This window comes from Bos javanicus, chromosome 4, assembly GCF_032452875.1.
Source record: "Bos javanicus breed banteng chromosome 4, ARS-OSU_banteng_1.0, whole genome shotgun sequence".
NCBI classification, from domain to species: domain Eukaryota; kingdom Metazoa; phylum Chordata; class Mammalia; order Artiodactyla; family Bovidae; genus Bos; species Bos javanicus.
Genome location: NC_083871.1, coordinates 69130955 through 69151314, shown reverse-complemented (window position 1 = coordinate 69151314; position 20360 = coordinate 69130955). Strand labels below are relative to the sequence as shown.

At 40.4% G+C, this 20360-nt stretch overlaps 1 protein-coding gene and 1 non-coding gene across 3 annotated transcripts in view; both read right to left on the bottom strand.

Moving 5' to 3' along the window:
- Positions 1-17712, bottom strand: part of HIBADH (3-hydroxyisobutyrate dehydrogenase) — a 250374-nt gene extending 232662 nt beyond the window's left edge. Inside the window, exons 1-2 of one of the 2 annotated variants that reach the window (XM_061414279.1) lie at positions 17504-17712; positions 8250-8410 (exon numbers count right to left, since the gene is read on the bottom strand). In XM_061414279.1, coding sequence (XP_061270263.1) covers positions 8250-8410; positions 17504-17594 — 252 coding nt within the window. In that variant the 5' untranslated portion in view covers positions 17595-17712. The remainder of the gene's footprint in view (positions 1-8249; positions 8411-17503) is intronic. The other variant, XM_061414280.1, reaches the window with a different exon arrangement.
- On the bottom strand, positions 1027-1097 carry LOC133246962 (small nucleolar RNA SNORD56). Its single transcript, XR_009736208.1, has one exon. It is a non-coding gene; the product is annotated as a small nucleolar RNA SNORD56 (small nucleolar RNA).
- Positions 17713-20360: the final 2648 nt, after the last annotated feature.

Sequence of the window (20360 nt, the reverse complement as noted above, 5' to 3'; positions counted from 1 at the left end):
CAGCCCTCCACTGCTGTTACAATCAATACACACAGGACTCCTTAGAGTCAAGACTCTGAGGGGAAGCAGAGATAGAATGTGGGAAAAGAGGAGCCTGCCTTCCAGGCTTGCCACCTTAGACTGAAGCATCTAAGAACCTTTCCCACCGCGTGCAGTGGTCAGGGGTGGGAGCTGCAGGCACGAAGCTAGGACATGTCTTCACTATTCACTACTCTGGGAGGGGCAGCTTTCCTTCCTCATACCCACTTCAGTGTCTCAAGGAAGACAGAAAGAAGGGAAATCTAATGACTGAGCCTGTGCCCTAGAACCCTCTGATTTCTATTCAGGAGTCTGAGAGACCTTGTCTACATGACTTTCATTTCAGACTACAGCATTTCTGTTTGCAGGTCAGCAAACCTTAAAAGCAATATTTATGTAGTTTTCTATGAGAAATGAAATGGCTCTTAACAGTTACTTATTATTTTTCCCCTCAAAACCTGCTTCAGCACTTCATTATTGTCAAAATGCAATTTTAATAGAAACTCCCTCCTAATTTTAGTCTGGCTATCTATGACACATCTAAAACATTGCTACATTCAACCTGTTTTATTCTCCACAGCACTAGGTGCTCTGCTAGACATAGTGGTTCAGTTCAGTTCAGTCGCTCAGTCGTGTCCGACTCTTTGCAACCCCATGGACTGCAGCAGGCCAGGCCTCCCTGTCCATCACCAACTCCCGGAGTTCACTCAAACTCATGTCCATCGAGTCAGTGATGCCATCCAACCATCTCATCCTCTGTTGTCCCCTTCTCCTCCCACTCTTAATCTTTCCCAGCATCAGGGTCTTTTCAAATGAGTCAACTTTTTGCATCAGGTGGCCAAAGTATTGGAGTTTCAGCTTCAACATCAGTCCTTCCAAAGAAGGACATGAGAATTGAGTCATACTGGTACTCAATCTCTATTTGTTGACCTGATGTAGAAATCTCTAGAAACTAGAGAGGGAGCCTTCCACTTTTATTTATTATTTTTTTCCCCTCTACCCTCAGCTTTACTCAGACCCAAAGTATCAACACTCACTAGGTGAACTGCTATTGACAAAAAATACTGCCATCATTGTAGAGACTTTCACTTTTAAAGAACACTGCTCCTTTGTCTCCATTATTCATCTGGATAAATCCTGCTTGTTCTTGCGCTATCTGCCTACACTGCTAGTCTTCAGCGAACAGCCCTAACTGCCCTCTAAACCAATGTAATACAGGTTTTTTACTGAAAACTGAGGAGACGCTACTTTTTCTTTTGACATCGAAATTTGGAATAACATATTTGTGTGATCTGATTATCTAATACCTCCTGCTCGTCCCCAAAGGCAAAATTGTAACTATTTTGTTCTAGGCTATAATACCCATACCCAGCACAAAGAAAGTACTCAAGAAACATCAATCAAAGTAGCAAATAAATGAAGGTCCTATCCCTTGTTTTGCTGCTGCTGCTGCTGCTAAGTCGCTTCAGTCGTGTCCGACTCAGTGCGACCCCAGAGACAGCAGCCCATCAGGCTCCCCGTCCCTGGGATTCTCCAGGCAAGAACACTGGAGTGGGTTGCCACTCCAGTGTTGTCTCCACTTCTCCAGTGCATGAAAGTGAAAAGTGAAAGTGAAGTCACTCAGTCGTGTCCAACTCTTTGTGACCCCATGGACTGCAGCCTACCAGGCTCCTCCATCCATGGGATTTTTCAGGCAAGAGTACTGGAGTGGGTTGCCACTGCCTGCTCCCTTGTTTTGCTAGGAGAGTCTAAGGTAGCCTTAATCTGCAGTGATCAAAGTAACTTCTCTTCACAAAGAAGAGATTCTGACATGTCATGTGAATAGAGAGCATTAGAAAAGGAATTACAGCTCTGCACAGCAGAGGGGAAACAAAGACTTCTAGGAACTAACTTAGACCTAACACACACAGTACTTACCATGCCAAGCATGACTTTAAGCTTTTTACAAATATGAATTCATGTAATCCTCATACTAACTCTCTGAGAAAGGTTGTTGTTATTATTCTTAGGAGGAAACAGATATATAGACACTAAATATCTCTCCTGGGATTGCAGACACTAAGTGGTAAAGTCATGTTCCAGGTTCCCAAAACTCTTGCAGTATTGGTTTCCTGTGGCTGCCGCAACAAGTTCCCATAAGCGTGGTGGCTTAAAACACAGAACCTTATTCTCACAGCTCTGGAGGCCAGAAGGACGAAATCAAGGTGTAGGCACCACCATGCTATCTCCACAGGAAGAGCCTCCTCTGCCTCTCCTAGCTTCTGGTAGCCCCGGCTGCTCCTTGGCTTGCTGCAGCATTAACTCTGAAGTCAGCAAGGACCTGCCATAGCCTGCCCTTATGTCTCTCTGTAAAGATGCTCATCACTGCCTTTAGGGCCCATGCAAAGTCCAGGAGGACCTCATCTCAAGATATACAACCTAATTGCATCTGCAAAGACCTTGTTTCCAATTAAGGTCACTGTCACAAGTACTGGGGTTAGAATGTGGACATTTATCTTTTTTTTCCAATAACTTTATTGTGATATATAATTTGCCCACATAAAGTATATAATTTGATGGTTTTCAGGGTATTTTCAGATATGTGCAACCATTATAATTTTAGAACTTTGTATCACTTCAAGAAAAAAATCCCATATCCATTAGCTCTCTCTCTGTCTTGTGCCTGCCTCCCTCTTTCCCACCCAGCACTGCTGCTGCTGCTGCTAAGTCGCTTCAGTCGTGTCTGACTCTGTGCGACCCCATAGATGGCAGCCCACCAGGCCCTGCTGTACCTGGGATTCTCCAGGCAAGAACACTGGAGTGGGTTGCCATTTCCTCCTCCAATGCATGAAAGTGAAAAGTGAAAGTGAAGTAGCTCAGTCAAGCAACCACAAACCCACTTTGATTTCTCTGTTCTGGATTTTCATGTGTCACTGCCTCATTCCTATTTATGGTGGAATAATATATCATCATATGCGTATACCATATTTTTTTTTATCACTGATGGGACATCTAGGTTGTTTCTGTCTTTTGGCTATAATGAATAATGTTGCCACTCATCTACAAGTTCCTGTGTGGGCATGTGTTTTCATTCTCTTTCATATATACCTAGGAGTAGAATTACATTCTCATCAGCAGTGTGTGATAGATAGTTCAGTTTGTTCACACTTGTCATCTGACTTTGTGATTCTAGCCAACCTAGGGGGTGGAAATCTCATTGTGATTCTGACTGCATTTCTCTAATGACAAAAGATACTGGCATCTTTTCATGTGTTTATTGCCTGTCTGAATACCTTCTTTGTGGAAATGTCTATTCAGATCCATTGCCCACTTAATTAAGTCACTTGTCTTTCTGTTTGAGTTGCACGGCTTCTTTACACATGCTAGATACAAATCCTTATCAGATACATGATTTCAGTTCAGTTCAGTTGCTCAGTAGTGTACGACTCTTTGAGACCCCATGGACTGCAGCATGCCAGGCCTCCCCGTCCATCACTAACTACCAGAGTTTACTCAAACTCAACTCCATTGAGTCAGTGATGCCATCCAACCAACTCATCCTCTGTCGTCCCCTTCTCCTGCATTCAATCTTTCCCAGCATCAGGGTCTTTTCAAATGAGTCAGTTCTTTGCATCAAGTGGCCAAAGTACTGGAGTTTCAGCTTCAGCATTAGTCCTTCCAATGACTATTCAGGACTGATTTCCTTTACAATTGACTGGTTGGATCTCCTTGCAGTCCAAGGGACTCTCAAGAGTCTTCTCCAACACCACAGTTCAAAAGCATCAATTCTTTGGCGCTCAGCTTTTTTCACAGTCCAACTCTCACATCCATACATGACTACTGGAAAAACCACAGCCTTGAATAGATGGACCTTTGTTGGCAAAGTAATGTCTCTGCTTTTTAATATGCTGTCTAGGTTGGTCATAGCTTTTATTCCAAGGAGCAAGATTCTTTTAATTTCATGGCTGCAGTCACCATCTGCAATGATTCTGGAGCCCAAAAAAAATAAAGTCAGCCACTGTTTCCACTGTTTCCCCATTTATTTGCCATGAAGTGATGGGACCAGATGCCTTGATCTTAGTTTTCTGAATGTTGAGTTTTAAGCCAACTTTTTCACTCTCCTCTTTCACTTTCATCAAGAGGCTCTTTAGTTCTTCTTCCCTTTCTACTATAGGGGTGGTGTCATTTGCATATCTGAGGTTATCAATATTTCTCCCGGCAATCTTGATTCCAGCTTGTGCTTCATCCAGTCCAGCGTTTCGTATGATGTACTCTGCATAGAAGTTAAATAAGCAGGGTGACAATATACAGCCTTGATGTACTCATTTCCTGATTTAGAACCAGTCTGTTGTTCCATATCCAGTTCTAACTGTTGCTTCTTGACCTACAAACAGATTTCTCATGAGCCAGGTCAGGTGGAATGGTATTCCCATCTCCTGAAGAATTTTCCACAGTTTGTTGTGATCCACACAAAGGCTTTGGCATAGTCAACAAAGCAGAAATAGATGTTTTTCAGGAACTCTCTTGCTTTTTCGATAGTCCAACGGATGTTGACAATTTGATCTCTGGTTCCTCTGCCTTTTCTAAATCCAGCTTAAACATCTGGAAGTTCACGGTTCACATACTGTTGAAGCCTGGCTTGGAGACTTTTGAGCATTATTTTACTAGCGTGTGAGATGAGTGCATTTCTGCATTAGTTTGAGCATTCTTTGGCATGGCCTTTCTTTGGGATTGGAATGAAAACTGACCTTTTCCAGTCCTGTGGCCACTGCTGAGTTTCCACATTTGCTGGCATATTGAGTGCAGCACTTTTACAGCATCGTCTTTTAGGATTTGAAATAGCTCAACTGGAATTCTATCACCTCCACTACTTTGTTTGTAGTGATGCTTCCTAAGGCCCACTTGACTTCACATTCCAGGATGTCTGGCTCTAGGTGAGTGATCACGCCATTGTGATTATCTGGGTCATGAAGATCTTTTTTGTACAGTTCTTCCGTGTATTCTTGCCACCTCTTCTTAATATCTTCTGCTTCTGTTAGGTCTATAACCATATAAATACCAAATAAAGGACCATTTCTGTCCTTTATTGAGCCCATCTTGGCATGAAAAGTTCTCTTGGTATCTCTAATTTTCTTGAAGAGATCTCTACTCTTTCCTATTCTATTGTTTTCCTCTATTTCTTTGCACTGATCACTGAGGAAGGCTTTCTTATCTCTCCTTGCTGTTCTTTGGAACTCTGCATTGAAATGGGTATATCTTTCCTTTTCTCCTTTGCCTTTCGCTTCTCTTCTTTTCACAACTATTTGTAAGGCCTCCTCAGACAGCCATTTTGCCATTTTGCATTTCTTTTTTTGGCGGATGGTCTTGATCACTGCCTCCTGTACAATGTCATGAACCTCTGTCCATAGTTCTTCAGGCACTCTGTCTATCAGATCTAATCCCTGTAATCTATTTGCACTTCCACTGCATAATCATAAGGGATTTGATTTAGGTCATATCTGAATGGTCTAGTGGTTTTCCCTACTTTCTTCAATTTAAGTCTGAATTTGGCAATAAGGGGTTCATGATCTGAGCCACAGTCAGCTCCTGGTCTTGTTTTTGCTGGCTGTATAGAGCTTCTCCGGAGAAGGCAATGGCACCCCACTCCAGTGCTCTTGCCTGGAGAATCCCATGGACAGAGGAGCCTGGAGGGCTGCAGTCCATGGGGTTGCTGACAGCCAGGCACGACAGAGCGACTTCACTTTCACTTTTCACTTTCATGCATTGGAGAAGGAAATGGCAACCCACTCCAGTGTTCTTGCCTAGAGAATCCCAGGGACGGGGGAGCCTGGTGGGCTGCCGTCTATGGGGTCGCACAGAGTTGGACACAATTGAAGCGACTCAGCAGCAGCATAGAGCTTCTCCATCTTTGGCTGCAAAGAATATAATCAATCTGATTTCGGTATTGACCATCTGGTGATGTCCATGGGTACAGTCTTCTCTTGTATTGTTGGAAGAGGGTATTTACTATAACCAGTGCATTCTCATGACAAAACTCTATTAGCCTTTGCCCTGCTTCATTCTGTACTCCAAGGCCAAATTTGCCTGTTACTCCAGATATTTCTTGATACATGATTTGCAGATATTTAATCCCATTCTGTGGGTTATCTTTTCACTTTCTTGCTGGTATTCTTTGGAGCACAAAAGTTTTTAATTTTGATGAAGTCTTTTTTTTTTTTATTATTCTGTTGCTCATGATCTTGGGTATCATACCTAAAGTCCTTTGCCAAATCCAGTGTCATAAAGATTTACCCTCAGGTTTTCTTTTAAGAGTTTTCTAAGTTACTTCTTTGGGGGGCTACTGTTCAACCTACTGTATACTCACTAACTATATTATCTATCATAATAGATAACTATTATTTACTTCCAACAAATTTCATGGGTGCAGAACAACACAATTAAGTAGGGTGTGGTATATAATCATTACTGCCCTGACATCATCTAATCCAAAAGAAATCTAGGCATTTTATTGTCTAGTAGTCTAGGTTGTAGACAGGTTAACAGGTGCTTATTTCAGAATCATCAAGGAAGACACCAAAAATACACTTAAAAATGTCTCATACATAAATTTCATTAGTTAGTGACTAACTCCAAAGTCAAAGACAGACCTTTTTTCAGATCCTGGCTCTTGCCATTCACTCACCATGTAACCTTGGGGATGTTATTTAACTTCTCCAAGCATCAGTTTCCTGAAAATACTTCTGTTGTGAAGATAAAATTAGATAATATGTACAAAATATTTAGTAAGAGACCTGACACATAGTAGGTACTCATTAAATATTGTTTCTTCTCTCTCCCTTTTAAAATGTAAATGTCTCCTTCATTCAAGTATAAGTCTTATTGTTAAAGTAACCTTCCTTCACATCTACCCAAAATTAGCAACACTAAAAAAATCAGAATTTTGTTAGGGAATGCCTCACTCTCTTCAAAGTATGAGGCAATTTAGGCAGAGCATCAAAAAGCTCCAGCAATCTGGGAAGCAGCAGCAAAGAGATTCACAAAAGGATGATGAACGTTTCAGTTCTCCACAGGCAAGCTGTTCAGTACTACAGGAACAGAGGGAAGAGTAAGGGCATTAGAAACAATCTGAAAGGCCCTAAGCATCTGGTTTGCCAGTCCATGGTAAATCAGCTTCCATTCAATTTCTACCTCTCTATTACTAGAAGGGGTAGGAAGAGGAAGAGGAATTCATGGGATTTTTCATGAACACACACACACACACACGAAAACATTTGGAACATTAGCTCCAAAATGCCAAAAGAATTTCCTATTGTTACTTTGATTAAATTCTGTATTTAATAGATATTTCCTCTGTTTAGAGATTATGTACCATTGTTATTTTTACAAATAAATACATAAACTATTGGAAAGTGCCAACATCAAATAGATGTGTTATCCCAAAAAGTAATATTCAACTCCTGAAAAATACAATTAATTCACCCCAGACTGAGTATCAACTTGGAACTCCTGTCCACCCTTAAAAATGGTAATGGCCAACCTGTCCCAGAACAAAGAACTGACCAAACCTCTCCAACAAGTCTAAGTCCCTTAGCTACTTAAGAGCATCAGTAACTTGCTGCACTGGTAGCACACTGTCAGCACCCAGAGACTATATGGGCATATGCAGCCGCAACCCCACCCTGAAAAGTCCCAACAGGATACTCACACATCCTTAGACAGCACTGCAGCCACCCCCATCTGGCACACAAACCTCAAGGGAGGAGGAGACAGAGGATATCCAAGTTACCTAAACCTGCTCTTTGCATACACACTGCGTCTTCTCAGTATTTATTTCAAGTCTGTTATCTAGAAGTTTATTTGTTCTCTAACTGTTTTCTATATTTCTCAGTATTTTTTAGTATTCACCCAGCTCTGGGATTGCATCCAGTTCTCAATTACCACTCTACACCTTGTTCAAGAAGAATTTCCTGCGTATCTTGTGGGGGAACCTCTAAATTTGGTTACTAGTACACAGTCTCCCGTGTGTGTGTGTGTGTGTGTGTGTGTGTGTGTGTGTACATGTATTTTACATATTATATAAATATACATATGTAATCTCACATATAAAGAAATAAAATTAACAATGAGTTAACTTTACAAATCCATCATGTATACTTCCAAGCAGCTATTACTTACTTGAATGTCAAATATCAAAATCTGAAAAACATTTTTAAACATCAGTATCTTAAAAGAAATTTAAGAAAAGGCCTTACCTGTTCACCTGCATCTAGAAACTCTTTGCAAGCATCAGGGAACACATCATAAATAATAAGTGGATAGCCATGTTTCATGAGATTTTTTGCCATTGGATTCCCCATGTTGCCAACTCCAATGAATCCAACTGGAGTCTTAGAAGCCATTGACCTAGAACACACTGATTTCAACACATTATTTTTAACAGGAGCAGACAATGTTTTATTTTAAATATTTAAAATATTCACTTCTGAATATACAGTTCTCTAGGAATAATCATAAATTTTTCTACCTCTACAACATCCCTTTACTATTTTAACAATAAACTTAATAATGTTACCATGTACCTATTATTTACATTGCCTGTTAAGTGAAGTATCCTAAATTCTCTTACCTATATTATCTTCTTTAAAAATGTGTACAAAAAAACTGGAAGTATTCAAAAAAACCTGTATCTTGGACAAGCACCAAGAATGGAAAAACTTTTTAGCTTCCCACCTTCACATTTATTGAAACTACTTCCTCCAATGGTATAAAAAAAACAATAAAATGTTAAACCCAGAAGAATGTATTTCAACTTAAAAGTGACCAGTTTATAAACGGGGTCCTAGGTGAGACCAGGGGGACACTTCCACGGGCTTTCCATGACAACGGAAACAGTCTCAGGACCTTGGGCTAACAACTCCAGGCACTTTCAGAGAAGAGACATTTTCACTCACAGAAAAAGAAAACTGTTCTTAAAAATCTGTATATAGCTTTTGATTTTATTTTCTTTCTTTTCATAAAAGACTTTGTGAAGTCACACTGGGGCATACAACTCAAGGTAATGCTTTTTGCAAGACAGCAGAGAAGCTCCGCATTAGATGGTGTTACTACTCCATTCAAGAAGTATTTACTGCATGAAGTTCTATGATATGGTCCTTGCCCTCCAAAAGTTCACACTCCAGTGAAAGAAGAAAGCAAAATAATTCCACTTGCCTTTTCTCCTATCATTTCCCAGCTTTATTATTTCTTTTTCTTTCAAGGACTCCAGTTTTAAAACTGTGTAGTGTTTAGTAAAGTGTATAATGACTAATCACAGTAACGCTTTTTAAGTTTCAGATCCTCTCAACTGATGGATCCCTGCTCTTCCTTCAACTTAATCTCAATGTAATGAGATTTCCTAAAAGCAGATTATTTGAAGCCCTAATGCTTAAGAAAAAGAGGTCATCTTGGGTCAGAAGCATGTTTAATTCCTACAAACTCCATGTCTGTCTCTACCATTTCCATTAAAGATGGGTGTGCTTTCTATGCATCACCACCTTACTAGTGCTGAGTTTAACATTCTGGGCATGACAGGAGTCCTGTGCCTAACTTTCTGGTTCACAAGAGGTTTAATGACAGAGAAATGACTCCTCACTGAATTTTTATTTTGATATTAAGTATACTTTGTAAGAGAACTCTCATAAATACTAGTAACTAGCGTGCCTGACTACTGTGTTAAGCTTGAAAAGGTATAATTTAACTAAAAACATTAGAAACTAGAAATATTATTATTTAAATGCAGTTAATTTTAACAGGCAACTCACTCTAAGTCAAACAATAACTATGGCAAAGTAGAACCATGATTTATTTACACATTCAATAAACATGAAGCAATCATTTGTACCATGCCAGATGCCATCAAAGACACAAGTGACATACAGTCCTTGCTTTCAACCAGCTTAAAACACAAGAAGACAACTAGGTACACAGACACTAAAACATGAAAGCAAAAGATAAAGTATGAAAAACAATGCTGATACTAAAGGAGAACTTGAAAAAAACAGCATTTGAGCTAAGTATTTTAGGATGGGTAGGCTTTCAAATGGAATGAGAGTAGAAACAAAGGGAGTTCCATACAAAAAAGGAATGAGTATGCATATGAGTGTATGCAAGCAAATAGGAAAGTCAAGCAAACATGAATAATAAAAGTTAATAGTTGTGGCAATTTTATTACATGCCAGACACTGTACTAAGCACTTGATAAATAGCACTGTCATTACATCCCATCATTAAGCCTATCTTCCAGTTCAGGTCCCTGACACTTAGTTTAAATAAAATGCACAGATTCAAGTTGTTGTAATGCCAAGATTCAAATCCAGCCAATCTGACTCTAGGTTCTTCATTTTTAACTGCCATCCACTCTTCCTACAGGACACACACAGAAACAAAAGAGCAAGATTAAGATTGAAAGAAAAAAATGCAACCATAACATGGCTGGAAAGTATGCTATAAACAATTTGACTGTATTTTGGCAATCCACTCCAGTATTTTTGCCTGGAGAATCTCATGGACAGAGGAGCCTGGTGGGCTACAGCCCATGGGGCTGCACAGAGTCGGACACCATAGAGCAACTAACACTTTCACTTTCTGTAAGCAAGTAGCGGTACCACAAACTCAATGTTTGGTGACCCCCAAATTTCTATGTTGAAAAAATAACCTCCAATGTGAGGGTATTTGGAGGTGGGACCTTGAGGCAATGATTATTAGATCCTGACGGAAGAACCCTCAGGATGGCATTAATGCCTTTACAAAAGAGGCCGCAGGGGGTGCCCTTGTCTCCTTCCACCCTGTGAGGACACAGTGAAAAGATGGCTGTCCTTGAACCAAGAAGTGAGCCCTCACTTGACACTAAATATACCAACACGCTGATTCTGGACTTCCCAACCTCCAGAACTGTGAGAAATAGTTTTCTATTGTTTATAAGCCACCCAGTCTGTGGTATTTATTTATAGCAGCCCAAACAGACTAAAACAGGTAGTTACTGAAAGGGCTGAGCGAGATAAATGACCTGATCAAACCCATGCTTTAAAAGGAGAGAAACAGAGCAGCAGTGTACAAAAACTAAACTGTAAGAGCAGCCTGGAGGCAGAAAAACCAATATAAAAGTGACTATCTAAAGTCTCAGTCCATTCCAGCTGCTGTAACAAATAAACCACAGACTGTGTGGCTTGCTACTGCTGCTAAGTCGCTTCAGTCGTGTCCGACTCTGCGACCCCAAAGACGGCAGCCCACCAGACTTCCCCACCCCTGGGATTCTCCAGCCAAGGAGATTGTGTGGCTTAAATGACAGGTTATTTATTTCTAACAGACCTGGAGCTGGGGCAGTCCAAGATGAGGTAGGCAACAGATTCAGTATCCAGGAGAACCCACTTCCTGGCTTGTAGATGACCCATTTTCTTGTATCTCTGGAGAGCAGAGAGACAACACAGGCTCTCCTGCCTCTGTTTAGGACACTAATCCCATTCATGAGGGCTCCAACCTTATAACCCAGTTATTTCCCAAAGGCCTCAGCTCCTAATACTATCACAGTGGGGATTAGGATTTCAACACATGAATTTTGGAGGGCTGCGAACATTCAGTCCACAGTTAAGTTCAGAACTAATAAAGGGTGGTGCCATAGAAAATACAGATAGGAAAAATATTTCAAATATAGTAATAAAAGGACACAGTAATAGGCCTCATTATAATGTAATAATGGAAGAAATACTGGAAGAAAAGACTTTAAAAACAAAGCAATAAACTATCCAAAACACAATACAGAGAGAGAAAAAAGAATTAAAAAAAAAAAACAAAAACATCAGTGAGCCGTGAGACAGCTTCAACCAGCCAAACACACAACAAAACTGGAATCCTCAAAGGAGAGGAAAGCAAACTGGGGACAGGAAGAGTGTGTGAAGACCTAATGGGAAAATTTTCCAAATCTGATGAAAACCATAAACCCCACGCATCCAAGCTCAATGAACTCCAACACAAGAAACATGAAAAAAACTGCAACAAGACATGTCATAATCAAAATGTTCAAAAGCAACCAGCAGAAAAAAAGGCATTACGTACAGAGGAGCAAAGATAAGAATGAAGGCAGATCTACTGTCAGAATCAAAATGAGTGAGAAAATAGGAGAGCACCATCTTTAAAGGACTGAAACAAAAAATGACTGTCAAGCTAGAATTCAGGGGTATGAGGAAATCGGCAGGAAACGGGTGAATGGATATGTTCTCTACCTTGATTGTCATGATGGTTTCCCACATGTCAAAACCCATCAAACTCTCCATGTTAAAGATGTGTAGTTTATTGTAGGTCAACTATATCGCAATAAAGCTGTTTTTAAAAAGTCAACATGTTCACAAAAAAACAACCAAGAGAAGACATTCCTCAGTCCAAAGATACTAAAGTGATATATCAACCAAATGCAACATGTGAAATATGGATGGATCTGGATTGGGGAGGTGCCAAGGAAGCATTAAGACATTCTAAGGAAAATTATGAAATTTTATATATAAGCTGTACATTAGGATGATATCAGGAAGTTCTAATTGCCTTGTTGTTGTTGTTTAGTCACTAAGTCATGTCTGACTCCTTGCAACCCCATGAACTGCAGTCCGCCAGGCTCCACTGTCCATGGAATTTTCCCAAGCAAGAATACTGGAGTGGGTTGCCATTTCCTTTTGCAACCCTGACCTAGGGATCTTTGCATCTTCCTGACCTAGGGATCGAACACACGTCTCCTATTGGCAGGTAGATTCTCTACCGTTGAGCCACCAGGGCAGCCTGCTAATTGAGATAGTGGTAATTTGGTTATGTAGGAGACAGTTTTTAAGAGATTCATGCTGAATCATTTAGGGTTGAAAGTGTCATGGCGTCTGCATTTTACTTTCAAATAATACACGTGGGATATGAACATGTTGGAAAGAAATAAAGCAGACCTGGCAAAAGGTTAACAACTATTGACACTAAGCAAAGAGTACATAGATGTTTGTGGCATTATTCTTTCAATACTTCATGTTTGAAGTTTTTCATGAAAAAACACAGGGGGAAAACTTACCAAATCTATATACAAAAAAAAAAAAATCAAAAACATGACCAAACACAAATAACTAGGAAGAACACTTGAAACACAAGATAGATATAGGGCTATTTTACTTTATATGCAAATAACTTTAAAATCTATAAGAAAAATTTAAATAACCCATTGTTTTAAAGTATGCCAAAATCACAAAATGACAGTTAACAGAATATACCCAAAAAAAACTTTTAAAAAAAGTTCAACTTCTGTCATAATTAGAATAATGCAAACAAAACAACGTAGTATCATTTTTACCTATCAGCTGGACAAATGTGTTTCTCTGATAAAATGCATAACTGGTTATTCCTGATAAAAACATATAGTCTTGTACACAGTAGAATTGTATTTTATATCAATCCTAGACAGCAATTTGAAAAAAAGATCTACATTTGAACCTTACTATAAAATTTAAATTTAAAATGTGCATACTCTTTGAAACAGTAATTACATTTCTAGGAATATACACTATATGTAAGGGGTCAGCACACTTTTTCCTAAAGGGTGAGGGGTAAACAATTTCAGTTTGGGGCCATAGGCCTCTGTCACAACTATTCAACTCATCCACTACATTTTCAAAGCAGCCATAGACAATATAAAAACAAGTAGTTGTGCTTATTTTCCAATATAGCTTTATTTACAAAAACAGGTTCAGCTGTTGGGCCACAGTGTGCTGACTCCTACTATATATAAACTCTGAAAAACACAAAAATGGGGATAGAAATCAATGCTAAAACAAAAGGTAATGATAAAATAGATCCAGCAAAGAATTAATTTAATTGGTATTGCAGCAACCATTAAACAAACATTTCAGGTTTACTCTCCAAATCCTTTCCTCCCGGACCTAGAGTCAAGCTCCACATTATTTAAACCACTTATGTACTGCCATCTCTCTGAACTGACTGTTCACAGACTGGTAACACTGAGTAAAAGATTTAGAGAAGCTCTGAAAAATATGAACATGTACTAGGAAATGAAATACAGATTAAAGAAACGATTGTATCTAATCAGCAAACCTCTGTGATTCTCAATACCACCACATAGGAGGAAGAAATAGCCAGAAAATTTGGCAAAGTTAAACTCTAAATTGATAGCTGTAAATTTACAGGTTATGACCTCTTTCTCCAATGGGACATGGACAAAATTACCCATATCTTGTTAACACTGTGAACCCAAATCAGGCTACTCCAAGTATAAAAATGCAAAAATTGGTAAGAGGTTAATTATTTTATATTTCCAAAAGTTTTTTTTCCCTTGCATCAAAGTAATTCATTGTAGAAAACTGGAAAATATGAAAAAGGTGCTTCCCTAGTGGCTCAGTGATAAAGAATCTGCTTGCCAATGCAGGAGACACAGGTTAGATCCCTGGGTCATGAAGATCCCCTACAGAAGGAAATAGCAACACTCCAGTATTTTTGCCTGGAGAATCCCATGGACAGATGAGCCTGGTGTGCTACAGTCCACGGGGCCACAAAGAGTCAGACATGACTTAGCAACTGAACAACAACTAATAAAGTCATAAGGGAAAAAGTTAATTTCACTACACAAAAATAACCAGTTAGCTTTTTGTATAGCCCGACCAGTCTTCTGAATGCATTTTTTACATTATATCATGAGACATGTTGTATATACAACTTGGTGTCCTACTTTATCACATATTATGTCATGAGCATTCCTTTTGCTTTAATGCTAATTATTATTAGACTAAGAATAGTGACTCTATAAAGGCCTTTATTATTTGGATCAAGTTATTTTAGAAATACAGTTGACCTCTGAACAAGTGGGGGTTTTGTGATGCTCCTCACAAATCCAAATATAATTTGTAGTTGGTCCTCGACATCCATGGTTCCAAATCTGCAGCTTAAACCAATTGTAGTACAAATTCATTGAAAAAAATCCATTTGTAAGCTGACCCTTGCAGTTCAAACCCATTTTGTTCAAAGGTCAAATGTATTTTCCTTATGCAATTTTAAGGTCAACTTTTGGTCCCAAGGTCATGTGCAGCTTCTCAGAGCTTCATGTGCAACCCTAGAAGCTAATGTAAAGAGAAAAAAAATGCCATTAGTTTTATTTACACAAGGAGTTAAAGCAGATTTCATACACACACAGCGTCAATAATAAAGAAATGTATTCCCATATCTGTCTATAATTCTGGCTAATTTTCCCATTCCAGTTTTGCTCAGGTGGTCACTTTAAGATGATCTGTTACAAATTTATTTTTACTTGTACTTGTTAGTGAATCACAATGGCTATAGAGGGTCAACATCTGTTAATTTTTTTGTCTGTACAAAGAAGTCTGAAACTAAATTTAATTGCCTTTAAGATAAAACACAAAACTTACTTTTATTAAATGGTGATGCAATAGTAATGTATGGCTAGTTTAATGCTTCTCATTTTTTTATTTCCTTTTTAATGCTTTAAATATTAAAATTAAGATATGCTATTAACCAGTAACTACTAGATCTTATTTTTTTCAAACTGTACAGTAAATAACTGTACAGATCTTTATAATATTACCCTCCACATGATAAAAACATGTTGAACATACCATGGAGGCAAACAGCCTACAGAATTTAGAACACTAAATAATGTTACTATTTGAACTTGGCTGTTTTTCTTAATGTCCCTAGACTCCAAATTGGCATGTAATTTTTAAGACTCCAACATCAAAAAAGTTAACACTTTTGTAGTAAATTAACAAAAACATTTAAAACAATTCAAGAGTAAGAATACTGAAGCATTTTAAACAATCATCACACACACATCAAAAAAAAAATTCAAAATTTGTCATATATCTATATTATTACAATGTATTTGGGCAAACAACATTATATGCCAAAGTAGTCTATCAACGTTTCAAGGTAGGCCTTTCCAGTCTAGAGAAGCATTTATTATAGTCAAAGGCCTCTGATCCTCTTCCATGAATTTTAAGAACTTTCGTAACTCTAAAAGGTACTTCAAGGGTTCATTAAAATATCATTAGAACACCTTGTAAAACCACTAAACAGCCACATATGCCTTCTTTGACTAATCAAAACTGAAAGAATCACACATTCATCTGAAAACTGGTGCTACATTTACTACTGCAGAAAAGTGTTGGGTTTTTTTTAATATCTCCAACATGCGAGGCATTGTCTGTAGTTCAATAGATGTAGATCAAGCAGTGGTTATACTCAAGTTTGACAAATTCTGTGAGTTTGTATCTTATTAGTGTGATTCTGTATCAGACATCTGTTTTCTCTCATCACAGGGAGCTTTCTTTTTTCAAACCAGAGAGGAAATCCACTCTTCTGCTTAGGTTTTTACTGAGGGATAGAAAGGGAGTCTGTTAAGAACTCAATTCTCAGCCTGCTATATTTTTTTTCAGTGAGGATCAGAAAAAAATTAATACCAAGGCTTTCTCAAAACTCGCAAGTATGAGAGTGTTAAACAGTACACTGTCAAAACTAAAAAATTTTACAAGAAGACAATGGCAGTGTCCGCACAAATCAACCAATTTTTCAGTTAAACAGGAATCCTGCTGTAGAAGAAACGTGCAGGAATCAGGAAGAACCAAGGACTACTTTCTAGATCCTGTTGTAATATCCTAATTCACTTATCCGAGAGGCTTTAGGTTCTTTCCTCTGAAAAATGAAAAGACTATTAGTTCTCTGTGGGTCTAAAAAAACCTGTTTCTTCCTAAATCGATGGTTAGCTTCCATAAGTTATAATGATACGGAAGGTGGAAGGGGACGGAAGCAGGATAGCTTCAGGCCACAATTTTAAGGACACAAAGTATTCTGGTTAATAAATTGACAGAAGTGCCATCTTCAGGTGGCACAGTTACAGAGAACTTGGAGGGCTGGGGGGAAGGGTAAGGAGCCCGCCTGGCCACCCAAAGGTGACTTAAAACTTTGCTGGAAAGACTGATCATCTGGCTTGTATAGACTCCATTTGTGTAAAAACATCTGAAACAGTTAAGGTAGTTTAACAAAAATCAGGTCCTGCGGCCAGACGGCGCGCCCACCCGGGGCGTTGAAAGGCCAGCCAGCGCTGCAAGGCCAGGGGTCGCCGGCGTGGGTACGGGGTCGCCCGTGGGGCTGGGCCCTCCAATTGTCCTCAAACTCCTAACTCTAAAGAGGCACGAATCGGACCCAAACACTCCTCCCTTTATCCCAAGCTCTTCGCATTACTAAGTCCCAGAAGGACGCTAATCCCTATTCATATAGATCCAGGTGGAGAGAGTTAAGAGACGCACTGGCGGCGCGAGCCGCGGCCGCAGAAAAGCCTAGGCCTTGGAACCAGCCAAAATGTTGGGTTTTAAGCCCCGATCTAATCGCAGCGCCTCCGGTGAAAAAAACCTCTTCCGATCAGGGAGCGAGAAGCAGGCGACTGGAGGAGGGACGGGGGAAGAAGGAGCGAGGTCCTTACCCGCTGCAAGGCTGGCCACTGCCGGAGGCTGCCGGCGGCTCCAATACCGGAGGCCGGAGGCGGCTCCACGGAGCCGTAAGGAGGCTGCCATGCTGCCCCCGCCCCGCCTCCCCACAGTGACCTCCGCGGCTCCCCGCTCACCCACTGACTGGCAGGGTGCGTGGTACGGCGGGCGGGCTCGGCGGCGGCGTGGGGCCGCTGGCGCACGCGCTCTGCTGCTCAGGGGGGGGGACACCTACCCGGGAGGGGAGGAGCACGGAGCCGAGAGGCGTGGCCCGGCGGGACAAGCGCCGTCAATCACCTTACAGACAGGGAAAGAGATCAATCAGAAATCCCAGGTCTCTCCGCCCTTTGTGAACCACCAATAGGAGGGCGCATACCTCCATGACCCCGCCCCCCAAGTTCCTCCCTTATTTACGGACTGCGGGTTGGAATCTCGTTTACCAAAACGCAGAGGGCGTGTGGGAGGCGGTGGCTGTCACTCAGCGCCTCCTTGCCACACCTGCCCCTCAGAACTGCCTCTTCGAGTGTTATAACTGCACGTGTTGCTTCCATGCAGACAAGGACGGAACTTTGGCTCGCGGAAGCTGCTGCAATATTTAAGCAAGAGCAGAAATTCCCATGCTTTCCAAAAACAGTGATCCCGTTTTAACTTCAATAAAACGTGGGCCTCTTGATGTTAACATTTGTGTTTTTAGTGTCTATTCATTGCGCAGAAATCTACCATGAATGCAGTAACTTTACCAGATTCAGTTTATTTTAATTTGCCGAATAGATTCTCCACATATTTGAAAAATTGTAGGAAAACAATACTGTTTTCTTCGAAGTATAGAATTGCTAGGAACTTGCTCCTCAAATATATATTTCTCTAATGTTTGAAAATTCTGCATCCATTTAATTTAAAGAAAGCTGAGCTCCAGAATTGATGCTTTTGAACTGTGATGTTGGAGAAGACTCTTGAGAGTCCCTTGAACTGCAAGGAGATCAAACCAGTCAATCAAAAAGGAAATCAGTCCTGAATATTCATTGGAGAGACTGATGCTGAAGCTGAAACTCCAATATTTTGGCCATCTGGTTCGAGAAGCCGACTCATTGGAAAAGATCCTGATGCTGGGAAGGATTGAAGGCTGGAGGAGAAGGGGATGACAGAGGATGAGATGGTTGGATGGCATCACCAACACGATGGACATGAGTTTGAATAGGTTCCGGGAATTGGTGATGTACTGGGAAGCCTGGCGCGCTGCAGTCCTTGGGGTCGCAAAGACTCAGACACAACTGAGCAACTGAACTGAACTGAAAGGCAAATGAAAGTGCAGAAAGTATGTTTGTGTGTCAGAAAGGAGATGTATTCATTCTTCTATCTGTGCTTAGTGTACATATTTGAATCTCTGAAACCTTTGGCGATGATTACAGGGCTTCATTTCCTCACTGACCCCATGGAAGGTTTGGGAGCCATGGACACCCAAAACAAAGACTTGCTTTTTGTTTTTTGTTTTTAATGGAAAAGTAGTACCGAAGGACGGAGAAGGCAATGACAACCCACTTCAGTACTCTTGCCTGGCAAATCCCATGGACGGAGGAGCCTGGTAGGCTGCAGTCCATGGGGTAGCTGGGAGTCGGACACGACTGAGTGACTTCAATTTCACTTTTCACTTTCATGCATTGGAGAAGGAAACGGCAACCCACTCCAGTGTTCTTGCCTGGAGGATCCCAGGGATGGCGGAGCCTGGTGGGCTGCCGTCTATGGGGTCACACAGAGTCGGACACGACTGAAGCGACTTAGCATAGCATAGCATAGTACCGAAGGAAGGGGCTTCTCAGGTAGCACTAGTGATGAAGAACCCGCCTGCAAAGTCAAGAGAGGTAAGAGATACAGTTTCCATCCCTGGGTCAGGAAGATCCCCTGGAGGAGGACATGGCAACCCATTTCAGTATTCTTGTCTGGAGAATTCCAGGGGCAGAGGAGCTTGGCAAGCTATAGTCCATAGGGTTACAAAGAGTTGGACAGGACTGAAGCAACTTAGCACACCGCACAGTACAGAAGGAAAAAGAGTGAGAATAGACTAGGGCAATAGAAACCACTCCCCTGAATTCATTTTATTTATTCATTTGCCTAGGTTGTTTTTACCCAACCTTTTGATCTATGTAGCAGAATCAACAGATTTGACTTTTTTTAACCTCCACTGTAGCCACACATAGGAGTTCAAAGTATCTAAAGGAACTGGATGATTTCCAAGTATGCTCTCTCCGGGTTCTTGGCATGGTAGCAGTGTTTCCAAAAACTGGTACAGAGTGCAAGGTCGCTGTTTGTAACTGATAGAGAAGCAGTTCCTTTCTTTGACTTTTTCTCCACCCCAGCCCTCTACTCCACACAAACCAAAACCAAGGAAAGGAGGAAGATAGGAAAGAAAACATTATTTCAGCCATGGGGACAGTCTCCTAGATTTGGGTCCCCACCCAAATCTACTTACTAGTTTCTGGAGCATTTCCTACTTGATCATCTATTGCTGGTTTATTTAGGTTTCAGCTTGAATAGACCTCCTGCAAACAATGAACTACAATTGTTAGTGCTACAATGTAGCACTACAGGTTTATATAATTGTTGACATGCAGTCTGCCTTTCAACTATGTGAGCCTACATAGCAGAGGTATTTAGAACACAGGCCCACATATCAATTGATCTCCCAACTCCTTAAGTTTGTATCCCAGTCCTCTTGAGACTTTATATCCAATCAGATGGATTTTTGTCTTTTTTATTGTGAGCTACAGTGCTTGTTTCTCTAAATTGTTTGTAGGACTCTCTTCTCAGAAAATGAATCTTTCTTTACAAAAGTCCCCTCTTATTAACTGCTTTCTC